The sequence below is a fragment of the Daktulosphaira vitifoliae genome, unplaced genomic scaffold (assembly GCF_025091365.1).
Source record: "Daktulosphaira vitifoliae isolate Bord-2020 unplaced genomic scaffold, ASM2509136v1 Scaffold_4, whole genome shotgun sequence".
In the NCBI taxonomy this organism is placed as follows: domain Eukaryota; kingdom Metazoa; phylum Arthropoda; class Insecta; order Hemiptera; family Phylloxeridae; genus Daktulosphaira; species Daktulosphaira vitifoliae.
Window position 1 is genome coordinate 4,916,148 of NW_026099575.1, and position 17,971 is coordinate 4,934,118.

Sequence of the window (17,971 nt, forward strand, 5' to 3'; positions counted from 1 at the left end):
GCCATAATCCCAACTATTTGAGGTCGGCCACCTTTATCTAAAACTTCCCCTTAACACGATCATCTCCTACATCATCTACGTACAATCAGCCGTCCATGTATCACATTCAATAACATCTCTTTATCTCTTTCTTGGTCTTCCTCTACCTCTTCTTCCTTTAACATTCATTTCTATAACTGTTCTTACAGCTTCCGATTCTTCTTTCCTCATAACATGACCAAACCATCTAAGTCTATTTTCTCTCATCTTATCCACAATTTTCATTATCACAAAGTATGTTGTCAAGATGATTATTTATCATGGATTATTTGAGTAGGTAGGTGATCAACATTATAAAATAGAAAGTATATCACTACTCTGCTATTGTACATATTACATTTATATTTAATAGTTAGTAGTTATACCTACTAAATAATTATATGGTTAAACATGTTAAAATAATAATTGACAAAAACATTAACATTGTTTATTACTATTTTTTATATGAGTAAAACAAAATTTTGTTATATAATAATTTTATAATTTTGAACAAGTACATTAATTTGTTAAGACCGAGAAACAAATTTAACTATTTGGTTTTCAAATTAAATTAATAACACAAAAGAATACTTCAACAATATCACAGAAATAATATTAAAATATATTGTTTAAAACCGATGTTCAAATCCTTTAGCCATACCCGTCCATCTGTTTGGTACAGATAAAAAGTATAAATTCATAGCTGTTACAAATCTATTTTTATATTCTTCAGGAGAAATAATCGTTGGTAATTTTCCTTGACCACCTAAAAGTCCTGATTTTTTAACCATAGTCTCTAATTTTTTGTCCCACGTAAATGTTCGAATATAATCTAAACAATATTATAAATGACATTAAATAACTATAAAAATAGAATAAATTTATATCTAATAAATAATTTACCTATTATGCCTAAAACTAATTGTCCAGAATTATCATCAAGACCTACCAAAAGTGAATAATCCATTACCAGTTGTGAAGTAAGAAATTCTGCATCATCATTAATTGCTTGATTCAAAATAATCTTGGAATGTGGATAGACATACAATGGAGTTTCACATGACACTGTTATTAATTATTAAGTGTATCATTTAAGTGTTAAAACATTATCATTATTATTACAATAATTACTTTTAATTAGGTTCTCATCTAACAATACCACTTCTCCATCTTGAGAACTTGGATCTACTAATCTATTTCTAACAGAACCCTTCAAATCAAAAATATGAGAAATATTCTTATTGTAAAATAGATTTTCCATAACTAACAAATTTGAGTTGAAAGATGATCCTCTAACAGTATTTCGATATCTAACTTTATATACTCCGACAATCTTACATAGAAGTGTTGGTCGTGCTTTAGATTGACACGAATGAATATAATTAAAATACTGAGGAGCAAATTCCAAAAATGGTTGAATTTCCAATCTTGACATTTCTTTCAATACAAATCTATCATCTAACAAGTTTTAAATTTGAAATGCATGTTTTAATTTAATACAAAAGAATTTTACTACCTTTAGTTTTACAAAACTTTGAACCAGATTTTCCACCTCGAGCAGACCATGATATACATCTTGTTAAAGAACGAATATACATTTCTTCTCCAGACATAAAAAATGAATTTCTTAATTTAGCAAATTGCTTAGCAAAATAAACTTTAACAAAAAAGTTTGTGGTAGAATCTGAGAAACTTATCTGTAAATTAAATTGTATATTTAGAATATATTAAAGCATATAAAATAAAAAAAATTATGAAAATATTAATTATAAATAAAATTATACTAAGATTGATATTACTTTACTTTGTTCAAATGAAAACTTAAAAGCATATTACATATAAAATGTATTAAATAAAAAAAGAGAATACCTCAAAATGGTGTTTTGAATTTAATTTATCACTAATTTCTGCTTGATCATTATCTGGTTCTATTTGTTCATCATTGGATCTAAATATAAGGAAAATTAAATTTATTACTTTGTATTTAAATATATAAAGTTAATAATTAATAAATAAAATAAAAATTTAATTTAGTTTAAAATAAATAATAAAATATTTTACTTTGAAAATGTGTATTACGTTAATGTTCATAAAATATTAGTAGGGTAACTTTAGCAAAAATAATTGTTTTAAAATATTTTATGAGATATAATAATAAATAAACTTACATATTTAGTTCAGTATTTGATAAACTATTTTGATAAAGAGTTGAACCTAAAGTAAAAGCAATAATAGAGCTTGGTTCTTTCTCATAGATGGAAATAGGAATTCGACAGTTTATATTTAAAACATGGTGTTCAGAAGATTCTATTGGATTCTAAATACAATAATTTTTACAATTATTCATTACTAATTAAAATAGATATTTTTAAAAATCTTACTGGTATAACTGTAGGAGGTGCTGATGATGGTAAAAATTGAGATAAAATGGTTTTTACACTTTTTTTATCTGATTGAGACATGGATGATTGAGACTTTGGTTCATTTTGTATACTGTTGTCACCTATTATAAATTTTTTTTTTTATTTTTATTATACAGTTATAAAAGGAAATATATACTAACAATCATCTACAGCGTCACTATCACTATCTGTAGTTATATCACTCTGTGATTGTAGAGCATTTAAGTGATATTTATCATTAAAAATTAAGTCTGAATCATTAAAATGATCATAATCATGCTCTGTAGCTATTTCTATTGCTAATAATTGGCGACTGGAGTCGGATGTAATTTCATGTTCTTCAATATTTGTTTGAGTAGTAGTATATTCAAAGTTCATAACTTCTTCTATGATATCAGACATATTTGATGATTTAGTTTCACTTTTTTTTTGAGATTTGTCTTCTTTTTTGATAGCAACTTCAATTTTAAGAAGTCTAGAATTCCAATTAATAATAGCTTCACATACAGCTCTTTTTAATAATACAATGGAATCATCCAATCTCCAAACTGTACTTAATATAGTAGCTAATAATGTACAAAGTAATAAAAAAAATGATAAAAAAAAAAGAAAGCTCACCACATACTTTAATTAGATTTTCAATATTTTATTGATTATGAATAATTTTAATAAATAATTTGTTGATAAAAGTATATACCATAGGTTGTATCTTGATCAGTTAATGATGGTGAAGTGATTTTTAGTTGAATATCGTCAACTCTTTGCTTGAATGAAGCTTGATCTTTTTGTAATAGTACTTTTAGGGGGGAAAAATTAGCTAAAATAATAAAATGTTATAGGCTATAATAAGTGAAATTGAAGTTAAATTTTTTATGTACCAGTATTTTCAGTAGAAAAATAACATATTTTAACCATAATTGCACTGAATATTTCATGTCCCATCATTGCCCACTGTTTAACTTCTTCTAATTTATCAGGACGATAACTTGAAACTTTCATGGGTACTATTTTTAATTTTAGGCTAGGTAGCTTAATTTCCCATAAATTTATATCGGAATATCTAATTATTTAATACAATTATTATTAATGTATAGATTAAAATTATTATAATAAAAAATAATAAGTATAAGTATTTACTCAAAAGAAGCAATCGTTTTATTATAAACAAAAAATTGAATATAATCTCTATTAAGACAATGAGAACAATCAGGTAATGCTCGACATAAACATGGTTGAAAGTGAAACTTTAATTCTAAATATTTTCCAAATGACATTGACCAAGTGTCATTAGAAATAGGCACAACTGGAGAAATCTGAAATTAAACAATCACTTTAAATTTCATAATGAACTAATATTACAATATGATTAAAAATATTAATAAAGTTACCAAAGAGCATTTCTTACAAAATGACCAAGTGTAAATCAAATTTTCATTATATGGTGGTTCAATCAATCGACTATTAGTATTGGATAAAATTAACCTTAAACAACCTCTATCATGTATAAATCGACGTTCATGCCTAAGCATCAGACTATCACATGTTTCAGAAGGACATTCATATGTATCACGAAAACAATATCTTTGTAAAAATTTTCCTAAACATATATCATTGACACCATAAAATTCCATAAACACAAATCTAAAAAAAGTTATATTTATACATCTATTTCACATCAAATATTAAAATTTTCATAAAAAAATTATACAAACCTAGGTTCTACACAAAAAGATGGAGCGTTATTAGATTCTTGGCAAAAACTATAAAACATCATTGGTAGACGTTGATGATTCATAAAATCAAACACATCAATTAGCTTATCATTTTTTTTATTCATTTTTTTTGATTCATTCAAACAGTTTTTTGTAGAGTCACCATGTATTCTACCACCTTGGGCTCTAAATAATGCTAACATACTTTGTACTTTATCATTATTTATATCTTCGGTAAGTTTAGACGTGATGAACAAATGTTTAGGTTTCAACTGTAAAATCATATATTGAAAATTATTAATTTTTAAGTATTCAAAATATCTAATATGATAAGTAAAATGCAATATTACACTTATTTCTGATTCTTCTTTACATTGTTTATCATGTCTACTTGATTTTTTCATATTGTTTAACATTTTCGAAACATAAATTTGATTAGAAAAATATTTTCGTAATTTACATTTTTTTCCAACTTCAGATTCCAAAAATGGTACTGTAAACTAAAGTTTTAATGATCAAATATTTAATAAAAGTTGTCAATTTTTAAGAGATGAAATATGGAATAAAAAATACATTGTTTATTAACTATTAGTTAGTTTACTCTGTTAAGTACTTACGTTTACTAATGGAGATAATGAAAGAATAGTATTTTCCAAAATATGATTAAATTTATTAATTACATTTTCTTCAGGATTTGCTGACATGAGTGAATTTGTAAAGAAATTAGGATCATCATTAACTAATTTTTCATTATTAAGTTTGAAAACATTTGATTTAATTGTATTTCTCTCAGTAATTTGAGGAGTACCAAATTGGTCCATTATATACGATTTTTCTAATTTCCAATTGTAAATCATTAAAATTAATTGTTTTAGAATGATTTTTAGTTTTTTTAAACATTTTATAGAGCTTCCTCTGAGTAAAACTGAACACCCTTGTTCGGGGACAGGGCATCCTTCAAAAAACATAAGTGATTTTTTTCCAAATTGTTCCACATAAAATTGTTGACATGTTCCAAGTACAGGTTTTCCCATATGAGCATCAACTGAAGTTAATATTTCAGCACCTGTACATCTTGCTAATCGTTCTAATATAGATGTTTTGACATTTAACACAAGAGTAACTCCCATTTGGTTAAAAAGTTCTTGGGCAATCCGAGAAACACTTTTTTGTACTAACACTAAATCAGGTTTCATTGACACAATGCGACAAACAATGTTTTTAAAGTAATCTTGTTCCTGAAATTATAATATTTAATTTTTATTTATAATTAAATTAGATAAACAAGTGGAGGTCACAGTGTTGGGATAACCAATTTTCAAAAAAGTTATATGAATTTTATCTTAATTGATTATATAGTTACATTTACTTTGAATTTTTTACCAATGCCTCCTAAACAGGGAAAAATGACTTTGTTGAACTACCTTAAATACCATTTTTTATCATCCCATAATCGCAGAAATCTATTGATCAGTTAATAATGCATATACTTCTAGTATTCATAGTACGTAGGTCAAATCCTAAGAAGCGGGTTGACTTTTTAAATTTTTTTAAAAGAATTTATGTAATTTTACGATAAAATTATACTTTATTTTTAACATGACATTTAATTATTTTTCCTAATATTTATATAAAATTGTCAATTTTACCAATATTTATTTGTACAATCAATCAACACAAAAAAATATATAAACAGAATCATAATCACTGAAAATTATTTTTTTAACTGTGAAGTTCGAATTTTAATAGAAAAAATAATTTATATTAATAACAATGTTTTATTAATTAATTTTTAAAAAATTTTTGAAAAAATTCAAAAAGTCAACCCGTCTTGAGGTAACTTTTCCCCTTTTAGGTGGGGCATTGACAAAAAATTCGAAGTAAGTGCAACTGTACATTTAATTTAGATTAAATTCATTTTTAAAAATCGATGATCCCATCACTGTGATCTTCCCTTATAAAATAAATAATAATTAAAGAGTAAAAAATTGATACACGAATAACAAATTAAAAGATTTCGACGAAATGACATAAATAACATATAAATCCAGTTTCATACAAAAAGAAAGTTGATTTACAAACGTCAATGTTTATCATTCATCAAAGCTATATTTATAATCAAATAATGGTCTAATGATATTAGAAGTACTTAATATGCACCATTTGCAAATTTCTTAAATTTTTATCACCAAACTATTCTGCAAAACGCTTCAACTTATTAGAAAACACTTGTTTAAATTGAATATTTTAAGTTATTAGAAAAGATATATTACTTTTAAAAATAATTAACAAAAATATGAGTAGCATTACTAAATTCATTGAATTGGTAAATGAAAAAAAAAATGAAATAACTCATAACTTTAATTCAAAATATTATGTGCCCAAAGATGTTATTATTTCAAAGTATATACAAATATTTTTGTAGTTTTGGATTGATACATAGTGGTTCTATTTCAAGAAAATAAAACTTACTTGCATTAAGACAGGTTCTAAAGACAATAATTTCCCTTCAACTCGTTGATATATAATTGAACATTGTAAAAGTAATATTTTTGGATTAGATATTTTAGATGCCATTGCTTTATTTGATATATTTTTTGAACATACAATACCACTAACTATACAGCTATCATTTCTTTCTCCTCCTTCCAATTTTTTTACTTGCACATAACTTATAAATTATAAGTATAATATTAATTAAAGACATCAAACAGTTAAATATAAATTATATTACTCGCAAATATTCATATTTTCTGTATCAGTAGATAAATCAGGGCATACTTCATTGACAACTAAGTTTGCTAAAGGTAACAAAGTATCAATCCAATTTTCAGAAAGTCCAGTTTTTGTTAAGGACTGTTTAACAAATTTTGTTTTATGGTTTTCAAAAATACACCTGAAGTTATTAGTAATAATAATGTATTTAAGATAAGTAACTTCAAGGGTTAAAATTATGGGAAAAGATATTTTAATAAGAAAAGTACATACTTTAAATCATCAAAAATTTTTTTTTCATTATTTTCATTGCATAATTTTTTTGGGGGATTCCAATTTTTCATAGGTCCAAAATTTGTTACATTATATTTTTTCGAAATAATAATCAGAAGTTTGTACAAAAGTGTATCAATAGGACGAGGTTCAGTAGCTAAGCCATATAAAAAATTAAATAGTTTGTTAATATATTAAGATGATTTCTTAACATTTATTATGCATTACTAAAATTTAGTTTCATTTTTTGGGAATTTGGTTTTGATATTTGAACAGTATTATTTTGAAGATCTAAATCTAATTTGAAACTTCCATTTGAAATATTTGAATTTTGTTTTTCTAATAAAAATTAATATATATATTAATAATATGAAGTAAAACAAAGAGTTGCACTTAAAATATCTACCATAAATTTTTGGAGTTGAGTTGGTGATTTTTGTACTAGATTTGTTTGGCAGAACAGAACAAAATCTATATAGAGAATTTCCATCAAGAAAATCTCCTTGATTTTCCATTACATCCTCTATAAATCCAGCATCTAAAAGTACTTGACCAATAGCTGCACCATGCATTCTAAATATTCACAAAATTATTTATAACTGAAAACATTTTTGATAAAATCGTTTACAAATTTTACCGGCTAGTAACTTTTCCACAATTTAATAACCAATCAATTAAGTTATGTCCAAGAAAACATGAATGATAGTTTCTTAGACGATATCTATGTGTTTTAAGATTTAATCCACTATTCATTTTAGTCATTTCTTCAAACAAACTATTTAAATTACTCATTGTATTTGGGTCATCAGAAGAAGAAATTGGTGTTAAGCTATTTAAAGTATTTGATCTGAAAAAAAAAAAAAGTACATGAGTATTTAATAATTTTGAAATAAATTATTTTAATTACTTTGATAATGCAAAATTTTCTTCTTGATAACCAACAGATATTTTTCTACTGGGAGTACTCAAGGATCTTATATTATTCTCTGTATATTTTACACTTGAATTTGAATTATTTGTCATTTCAGTACAGCTAAATTTTGCTTGTAAATCATTTTTTAATGATATCAAGTCTGGCGAAAGAACTACATTATTGGATGCAGATTGTAAATATGATAATACAACTTTGCAGCAATATGAACAAACTCTAAGATCACCTGCAATAGTAAAAATATGATTAAGTTATATATCACAAAAATATAATATTTTCTAACCAGAATATCCCATTATTTTTCCAGGTATTTCTTGGTAACAGCATTTTGAACAAAAAATTTGACCACAAACACGACAATGATGACGACGACGAAATGTAGTAAATTTCTCACAACAATCATAACATTCTTTGCTGACAGAATCAGGCATCCAATATTGTTTTAAATCAGCATTTTTAAATGATGGATTTTCCTAAAAATGATTTACAGTTATTAATAATAGAAATAAAGATTAAAAAAATTAAAATAATTGTCATTAAGATTTCAAAGATAACTTACACCAGAATAAATTGGTAATAAATTACCAACTCTTTTTAACAGATTTGGTAAATTCCTAGCATCTACAATCATTAGAGATTGTGTTACTTCTTTTTCAGCGTTTTCCTATTAAAATCAAAATCATGTTTTTAATAAATCATTTTTTTAAATATGAAATTGTTATATATACATGATTGTTAGCTAAGTTGTCTGCACTACAAATTTTGTTTTCTTCATTTTCTGCTGAACTTGTTTTGAAATTAAACATTTTTGCAAAAAATGAAGTAACTGTAGATTGTTCATCTTCAGGACATAATGGAGTGAACTCCGTAAGCTCAGAAGTTGTATGTAAATTTGTCATAATTTGTAGAAAATAAAAATTAAAATAGTCGAGGAACAATTTTTTTTAAAAAGTATATAAAATTCACACACTAATATTTTCTATAGAGAAAAAATAGCTATATATAATTGTTAAAAATCATACTTTAAATTATCATTGAGTCATATAAAAACAAAAAAAAGTAAGGTATAAAATTTCATTATTGAATTAAATCTTTGAAAGTGTAATGCCATTTAGACTTGTATAAAGGTTTCACATTTAACCAATTCCCACTTCATTCAGATCAGAAAAATTTACTAGGTCAATAATACTGATAACATTTTTTTATCTCTTAACAATATAAACCACTATCAATAAGAAAGTATTAAGCATGTTGATTTAAAAAAAAAACGTGGTGAACAACATTTAAACAACTAAATTATTATTTGTAGGGTACTGTTTTTTTAATAAGTTTAATTATAATGGATATATTTGAAATTATTATTGGAAGTTACGAATCGTTTGTAATTGGAGTAAAATTTCGTTTAATAAATGAGGTAATTTTTTATAGAATCTATTTGAGGTACTTGTTAATTTTTCATACTTATTTAAATCAGAAATGCAAGGAAGTCGAACTCGTTCAATCATTTAATGATCATGTTCATCAAGCAAGTATTAGAGCTGTTGCATGTTCATCAAAATATATGGTGTCTAGTAGTACAGATGAGACTGTTGAAGTTTATAATATGGTTAAACGTTGTCATATACACACTATACTGCAGCATAGTGGTACAGTAACATCATTGAGTTTCACTCCTGACGAGTCACATTTGATAAGCACCAGTGAAGATGGTTCCATTGCTATTTATGAAACTGGATCTTGGAAATTAAAAAAACTTTGGGATAAAGCTCATAAAGGATCAGGTATTTATAGGATTAGAAATAGTTTTATTCTTCACATTTTATGATAACTTATTAAATTTTAATTTTTAGGAGTATCTTGTCTAGCAGTTCATCCTAGTGGAAAATTAGCTCTTTCTGTTGGAAAAGATAAAACATTAAGAACGTGGAATTTAGTTAAAGGTAGACCAGCTTATACCACAAATCACTCAAGGTAATATTTTAAATTGTGGAGAAACTGAAAAATATTTCTTCTGGGAATTAATATTAATAATTATTTATCTAGTTTGGGTGCTTATTATTTTTTTGAAAAAATTATTTGGTCACCAATTGGACAATATTATGCATTACCTCTTAATACTAAACTTATTATATACAGTGTAGAAACAGCTGGAATTATATTTAATATAGAATGTGATCAAAAAATACATGGAACTATATTTTTAAGCGTAAGTATTTTTTAAGACTTATTTTTATATTTTTACACAGTATAATATAGTTTTACAGGTAAACAATTTAATTTTTTTTAAAGGAAAATTTAGTTTGTTTTGGTACTGAAAATGGATTTTTAAAATGTTACGATATAATTAAAAAAGAAAAAATATGGGATATGAAAATTGGAGACATTAGAGTGAAATGTTTAAGCAAAGTTGATGAATGGTTCATAACTGCTCTCAGTGATGGTCATATAACTGTATGGGAACTAAAACCTAATAAAAAACCAGTAGAAAGATGTTCCATATTTTTGGATTGTCGTGTTACCTGTATGGCTTATAGTACATCTCATAGGTTTGTCTTCATTTATTATTTACTGTAAATATTTTTTAATGATAATTTAAAACGTTCTTTTGTTTTCAATAGTAAACAAGATATTAAAAATGAGTCTGAAGAAGAATGTGAAGGGAAAGATGAAATATTAGAATCTAAAATAATTGTTAATTTGAATAGTGAAACTCCTAAATCTAAATTAAAAAGAAAAATTCAGTCTAATAGTAGCAAAAAGAAAATGATGAAATCTAGTTTAAAAAGAACATATATAAGTCAAAGTTGGAATGTAAGCGATGACAATTAGATAAAATAAAAAACTTTTTTATAATTTTGTGTTTTTTATAGTAAGACTCAAATTTAAGATTTTTTTATATGTGTATAGAGCTGTCATTATTATTAAACTGTTCTATAAAATCTCAATACTTTTTTTTAATAGATCATTTTCACTTAAACCATTACCACAATATGGACAACGTCCTGAATTTTCTATTGAATCACATAGCACTAAGTCTATTAATCTTTTACCAAATCTTAAAGCATTTAATCTTTCAGTAGTTGATGTATACGAATTAGTAAAACAGCTAACAACATACACATTCGATCCAATGCCATACCAGGTGCAATAATCTCTTTAGATTCTTGTTTAGGAGAACAGGACTCTTCGTGAGTAATTATTTGAGTTTTAGTTTTAAAGTACGAATTACATTTTATACATAAATATGGTTTGTCAGTTTTATGTATAGTCAACATATGTTTTTTTAAATGTGGTAGTTGTGTAGAGGCTGTATTTGTACACACTAAATATTTGAATGTTCTTTTTTATATGCGTATAGAGAATAATATTATATATCAAAAATATATTTTTTTAAACACTAAAATAAATTATTTTAAAACAAATTATATATAACTTATAGTTTATTTATAAATTGACATCCAAGTACATTTTAATTGAAAACCCAAAAATTTTTATGAACATGAAATTTTAATACAAAATACAAGTGATAGTGTTAAATCTTATGTTTAAACTTTTAATTAAAATAGGGTCACAAAAAATGTAATCCCAATCATGAATATTTTGATTATAAATCTAAATATTACACACTTTTCAACACTACAAGGTAACCCAAATAAAAAAAAATATATTTAACAATTAAAGATAATTTATTAAAAAATTTCAATTCACTAATTTCACACATCATATACAATATGAATGATATAAATAACTTAATATAATATAAATCATGGTTGGTTAAAAAATAAACAAAACAATGAACACAACAGAATACATAATCTAGCTAAGACCTAATTAACAAACTATTTATACATAAAATTAAAATTTACATCTAGTCAACACAATTAAAAAACTTAATTTTCAATTGAAATAGTCGATGTTGTTTTAAATAAGAATAAATATATTACAGAATTTGAGTATTGTAGATTATAAGTAAAATGAAATTGAATAAATAATTATAACATCTATTTGATGAATATGAAATTACTTTAAAAAGATTTATTTTATGACACTGTCATGTAGGTTTTTAGATAAGAATTAAGGTAAATTAAGATAAATTAGTGTTATATAATTTTCTTATTAAGTGATTCTTCTGGCATGACTAGAATATTATTCTTTGGTAATCCACATTAAGTCTTTGGTTTAAAATGAAACTTTTCTTTTTAAATATATATACTGAGTGAGATAAAAATATAACTGACAACTCTAATAATTTTTGATACAATTAACATATTGGTATTACTTTTTTTTTAATTTATGCATTCTTAGACTACATTGAAATTATATTTAATATTATTTTATTTCAATATTAAAAAAAGTTTTTTTTTTAATTTAAAATAGCTAATTTAGCACTTTTCTTACATGATTAATGAATCAATAAAAATTTAAAGACAAATACTTAATGAGTTACAGATCTATTACTACAATAGAGTGGGTATTTAGTGTAGATGGAGTATGCTTTATAAATATACAATATTTAGTAAGTAAGGAAACAAGTCAATTGTTACAAACAAAGAGAACAATAGAAACCCATTTCCTTAATTACTGAACACTCTATTTACTAGTGCTGTATCCACATATGCTATATACCCACTCTAAGTTAAAAATGATTGTAACTCTACTTGTCCCAAAATTTTTATTGATCTATTCACATTTTTTGTAATAAAAGGTTTAAAAATAGCCGTTTTTAATTAATAACTTCTTTTAATTTATTTGATTATTAAAAATAAATTATGAAAAAATTTAATTTTTTTTTGTTGTGTATTTAAAAATACATAGTTTAAGATAAAAAATTGTTAAAAAAAGAAAATTTACAGAGAAATAAATTTTCTGTCAAAAGTTATAAGAGTTATCATTTGTTCCACTCTGTATATACAAAAGAGTTGCAAAGATATGACAAATCCCATAACTTAAGATCTAGTTATAATTACATTTAATTAACATGTCATTACAATTTTTTTTAAATAATTTATACATTTTTAGACTATGTTCATAGTATATATTTTTGTTTTTTAAAATTTTGAAACATTAATAGTTTAGCCATTTTTTTACAAAAAAAATTTGATGTGCCGATAGTAATTGTAGGACAAATATTTTTCAAGTTACAAGTATTGCATATAGTGAATAAGAATTGAGAATGAAGAATGAGTTATAAATATACAGCGGTATGGGTTGCATTCATTAACATGTTATATCCATTATGTGTATTAAGATGCTAGTAACTTAATAAGTACTTTTTCGTCTTAAAATTGTTATTTATTTATAAAAATATTTTGTAAAAAAGATTTAAGAAATAACTATTTTAAAATTTTGAAAAAATAAATTTTTATATATTTATTTTACTATTAAAAACAAATTATAAAAAATATGTATTTAACATAGTTTAAAAATAATTTTTTTTTAAAAATTAAATGTATTAAAAGTTATTGGATTTTGTCATTTTTTTAAGACTCACTTGTATATATAAGAGATTAAAATAATATTAACAACTTTACTTTGGCATCCAATTTGTTAACATAACACCTAAAAAAACAATTAATTTAACCTCAACATACAATTCAACTAGATATTCAAAAAAAATTTATCAATAAAGTAAAAAATATAATTTGGTTGTAGCATAAAGCAAATCAAAATATAAATACTTGTGAAACCATCACCAAATTTAATTTTATAGTAGAGCTTAATACGTAGTCTTTTCATTACAGTGATAGTTAAAAAGCAATATAATTTTTTTAAAAATAAAATATTTTTAAAATTGTTTTTAATTCAACTTATATATGCATTAGTTCTTTAATGTAAAATTATATTTATTTACAATTTATAAGATACTTTATACAATTTATAAGAACTCAACCTCCACCACTTTAACAACTTATAAACATATTGTGTTGCAAGTGCATAATAGCTGCGGAAGAAATGGAGACTATTTTAATAGCATAATTACTATAACAATTCATTGTCATATCATTACTACATAGTGCCACAATAAAGTGTAAAATAAAATAATTTTTTTTAGAGTTAAATTTAAAATTTATAATAATTAGGCCTTGGAAAATATGTTTATAAGGCAAATATAATTTAATTAAAGACAGATTATAGAAAAGGCTTAAAATAATAACCTGATTGTGGCAGATTCTTTTAAATATTATATAATACAGAAAAGCTTTTTAAGTAATAGCATGCTATACAATATAACTAAGAAAGTCACGACGACGTTAGTTCCTCTAAAATTTCTTCAGTAGTGCGTCGTTCACTTTTAAACCGATCCATATATATTTTAGGAACTGTCCATTCCAATAAAATCTCAATATTTTTTTTTAATAGATCATTTTCACTTAGACCATTACCACGATATGGACAACGTCCTGAATTTTCTATAGAATCACATAGCACTAAGTCTATTAATCTTTTACCAAATCCTAGAGCATTTAATCTTTCAGTAGTTGATATACGAATTAGTAAAACAGCTAACAACATACGCATTCGATCCAATGCCATGCCAGGAGCAATAATCTCTTTAGATTCTTGTTTAGGAGAACAGGACTCTTCGTGAGTAATTATTTGAGTTTTAGTTTTAAAGTACGAATTACATTTTATACATAAATATGGTTTGTCAGTTTTGTGTATAGTCAACATATGTTTTTTTAAATGTGGTAGTTGTGTAAAGGCTGTATTTGTACAAACTAAACATTTGAATGGCTTTTCACCAGTATGTCTACGCACATGCATTTTCATGGCTGTAGAATGTGCAAAAGATACTTTACAAACTGGACATGGATATGGTTTTTCTCCACTATGTCTTCTCTCATGAACAGTAAGTTGTGATCGCTGAACAAAACGTGCATCACAACTTTTGCATTCATAAGGTTTTTCATGTCTATGCGTTCTTAAGTGTTGTATCATATGACCTTTAAATTGTTTATGACAAATTTTACAAGTAAATGCTCTAATATTGTTATGATAACTTGATAAATGTTTTGTTAAACCATCTCTACGTAAAAATGATTTCCCACAAACTTCACATACAAAATCATTTTGACCCATATGTCTTTTCATATGGCCCCGTAAAACTGATCTACAGGCAAACAATTGATGACATATGGCACATTCTAATGTATATTGCTTATTATGTGAACGAGCATGTTGCCATAACTGACTAGCTCGAGTGAATGTTTTCAAACATTTATCACATCTAGAAAATGTATAGATAAATAATAACAATTATATAAAAAGTAAGTTGAAATTAATTTTGTTATAAAAATATTTATAAAATTAGCTTCAGATTTAAGTACTATAGATTATTGTATAATTTTTTATAATTGCTCCACCTGTATATATAATATATTTTAATAAATATATAATGAATTTTTCCTTATTAAACATTAAAATCAAAATTTATTAAAGAAAATTAAATTTTAAATAATGAAATGTTCAGTTTTATAGTAGTTAAAATTAAACATAAGTTTAAAAAAAAAAAAAAAATTGAGTTATTACTGATCTTTATTAAGGCATTTAATATACTCAAACGCCAAATATAAATCTTGAATTATAAATGATTGGGTATGAGTAAGGAGCAATAGAATTATCAAGCTACACTTAAATATGATATTGATTAAAGTTAGAAGATTTAATATACCTGTGAGGAAAGTAGCCTGTATGGATGCGCACATGTTCAATCAGACGTTCTTTAATTGGAAATTTTTTGTCACAGTGACCACATGTAAAATCTTCATCCCTTCCACAGTTATGAATACATAACTTATGATTTCTCAAAGTATTTTGATGAGTAAATCTGTTACCACACAAATCGCATTCATATGGTCTTTCACCAGTATGCACTCTATAATGCTTTTTTAATACATTTGGGAAAGGGAATACTTTATAACAAAACTTGCATTGATGCTGTCTTGGGCTTTTTCTTATCACTGTTTTGTTTTTCTTTACTACCCCCATAACTAACGTCGTTAATGAGCAAATATACCTAACCTTCACATATGTTACTATTTATCATGCATAGTTTTTCTTTAATATTAAGGTTACAATTAGTTTTAAATAATTTGTTATTATATCAGAACAATTTTATAAATATATATATATATATATATAGTTTAACAAGATTGTATCCCCGACACCAAAAGTGAAGCATTGATCTATTTGTGTCATATGTTATAGTACTACAATATTACACCATACATGAAAGTGTTTGAAAATTGGCGGCACTCAACAGTTCAATGATTGACTTCATGACTAGACTTGAACAATAACTTCTTAAATATAATCATTAAAATAGAATTAATTACAATATATTCATATGAAAAATGTATATATCTTTATGTATATATTAGTCTTACATATTATATTTAATATAGAACATNTTGTATCCCCGACACCAAAAGTGAAGCATTGATCTATTTGTGTCATATGTTATAGTACTACAATATTACACCATACATGAAAGTGTTTGAAAATTGGCGGCACTCAACAGTTCAATGATTGACTTCATGACTAGACTTGAACAATAACTTCTTAAATATAATCATTAAAATAGAATTAATTACAATATATTCATATGAAAAATGTATATATCTTTATGTATATATTAGTCTTACATATTATATTTAATATAGAACATATAAATATTAACATAAAACATAATTTGCTTTACCTAAATTATAAATGCGCATAAATTGGTATACAGCATGATAAATTATGCTAGTCAGCTATTTGATTAGTAACCCAAATTCAAAAATTAAATTAATAAGGCCAATGAGTTCATTTGTTGACATATCTTAGCTTTAATCGATAAAGCCTACTATTAATCAGCATATATTTAATTTAAAATAAGATCTACGGTTTATTAATAAAATTAAATATTTTTAAATAAACCATAAAATATAGATAATTTTTTATTCAATAGTTAAAATGTGTTATTTATCGATGATAATACAATAAATTAATTAAATTTCATTACGTCTTGAAATTTGAATTAATAATTATTAATTTAATCATATATTATGTCTAGGTAGAATAAAATTCTACTTCATTTATTATTTCACTACATTTTGAATATAAAATAATATAGATAACTAACCAAATTTTGGAAATATGAAATTATAATAGTAAAAAATTTTATTTAAGGTAATAAATGTTTAAATTTAGCAAATATATCTTAAATAAAAAAAATATGAAATTAAATTATTTTTATAAAAGTAACATTTTCAACTAAAATTTAAGTTACTTAATTTTTTGTTTTTGAATATTTATCAATTTCAAAATTTATTCATTTTTTACCAATGAAAATTTGTATTAATATAAATCATGATAATTATTTAATGAATAATTATAATTAAATGAAGATCATTTTTTAATACATTGATAGTAAAAACTTACTGTGAAAGTAATCTCCAATTGAAGTACTTTTAACCACCAATTATAATGTTATTTAAATATATAAAACTTTATGAAAATAATACTATTATAAAGTGGATAGATACTAAAGTAAACACGTAATAGGAAACTAAAAAACGCATGCATATGAAAAATTACATTAAAACCTATTCATATTGGTTAAATTTTACAATAGGTAATTTAATTGATAATAAATTAATTCATTATGAGTAGAGTATAATAACAAAACATAAGGAATTTGATAATGTAAGCAGTGCTACCAATATTTTTTATCGATTTATGTTTTAAGGCCAAAAAGGATTGTTTTTATAGTTATAGTACTAGTATGTAGTATATCTAGTATCTAGTATCTAGTATCTAGTATATCTAGTATCTAGTATCTATTATCTAGTGTTTAGTCTCTAGCTATATACTAAAATAGCTTTACCTGGAACAGGTTTTACGTTTTTTCTGCTTTAAAATTCCGATTTATTTGT

At 24.2% G+C, this 17,971-nt stretch overlaps 3 protein-coding genes across 10 annotated transcripts; 1 reads left to right on the plus strand and 2 right to left on the minus strand.

Annotated features, from left to right (window-relative positions):
- Positions 1-443: 443 nt before the first annotated feature.
- Positions 444-9,223, minus strand: LOC126904598 (1-phosphatidylinositol 3-phosphate 5-kinase). Its single transcript, XM_050683745.1, has 25 exons — positions 8,780-9,223; positions 8,611-8,715; positions 8,335-8,524; positions 8,028-8,277; positions 7,758-7,967; positions 7,527-7,693; positions 7,349-7,459; positions 7,121-7,277; positions 6,867-7,028; positions 6,605-6,803; positions 4,750-5,370; positions 4,483-4,632; positions 4,133-4,404; positions 3,809-4,061; positions 3,558-3,733; positions 3,299-3,480; positions 3,118-3,237; positions 2,582-2,986; positions 2,400-2,521; positions 2,187-2,335; positions 1,888-1,966; positions 1,535-1,715; positions 1,150-1,476; positions 922-1,083; positions 444-850 (listed from the first exon to the last, which is right to left on the minus strand). The coding sequence occupies exons 1-25, from the start codon at positions 8,948-8,950 to the stop codon at positions 648-650; spliced, it is 5,124 nt and encodes a 1,707-aa protein (XP_050539702.1). The 5' UTR covers positions 8,951-9,223; the 3' UTR covers positions 444-647.
- A 68-nt stretch (positions 9,224-9,291) lies between these two features.
- On the plus strand, positions 9,292-11,410 carry LOC126904609 (p21-activated protein kinase-interacting protein 1-like). Of its 4 annotated transcripts, none has more exons than XM_050683772.1 (7): positions 9,292-9,465; positions 9,526-9,832; positions 9,902-10,022; positions 10,095-10,257; positions 10,341-10,597; positions 10,670-10,862; positions 11,129-11,410. In XM_050683772.1, exons 1-7 carry the CDS (start codon positions 9,391-9,393, stop codon positions 11,129-11,131), a joined length of 1,119 nt encoding a protein of 372 aa, XP_050539729.1. In that variant the 5' UTR covers positions 9,292-9,390; the 3' UTR covers positions 11,132-11,410. The 4 variants fall into 4 exon arrangements, with proteins under 4 accessions (XP_050539729.1, XP_050539727.1, XP_050539728.1 ...); XM_050683770.1 differs by having other exon boundaries at positions 11,132-11,410; XM_050683771.1 differs by lacking the exon at positions 11,129-11,410 and adding an exon at positions 11,013-11,042.
- Positions 11,411-11,718: 308 nt separating this feature from the next.
- Positions 11,719-17,689, minus strand: LOC126904604 (zinc finger protein OZF-like). 5 transcript variants are annotated; one of them, XR_007703781.1, is made up of 4 exons: positions 17,478-17,689; positions 16,539-16,612; positions 13,583-13,610; positions 11,719-12,246 (listed from the first exon to the last, which is right to left on the minus strand). XR_007703781.1 is itself a non-coding variant. In XM_050683757.1 (3 exons), exons 2-3 carry the CDS (start codon positions 16,038-16,040, stop codon positions 14,292-14,294), a joined length of 1,305 nt encoding a protein of 434 aa, XP_050539714.1. In that variant the 5' UTR covers positions 16,041-16,351; positions 17,478-17,687; the 3' UTR covers positions 14,155-14,291. The 5 variants fall into 5 exon arrangements, 2 of the variants coding, with proteins under 2 accessions (XP_050539714.1, XP_050539713.1); XR_007703780.1 differs by lacking the exon at positions 16,539-16,612 and adding an exon at positions 16,281-16,354 and having other exon boundaries at positions 11,719-13,610; positions 17,478-17,685; XR_007703779.1 differs by having other exon boundaries at positions 11,719-13,610; positions 17,478-17,685.
- Between the last annotated feature and the right edge of the window lie 282 nt (positions 17,690-17,971).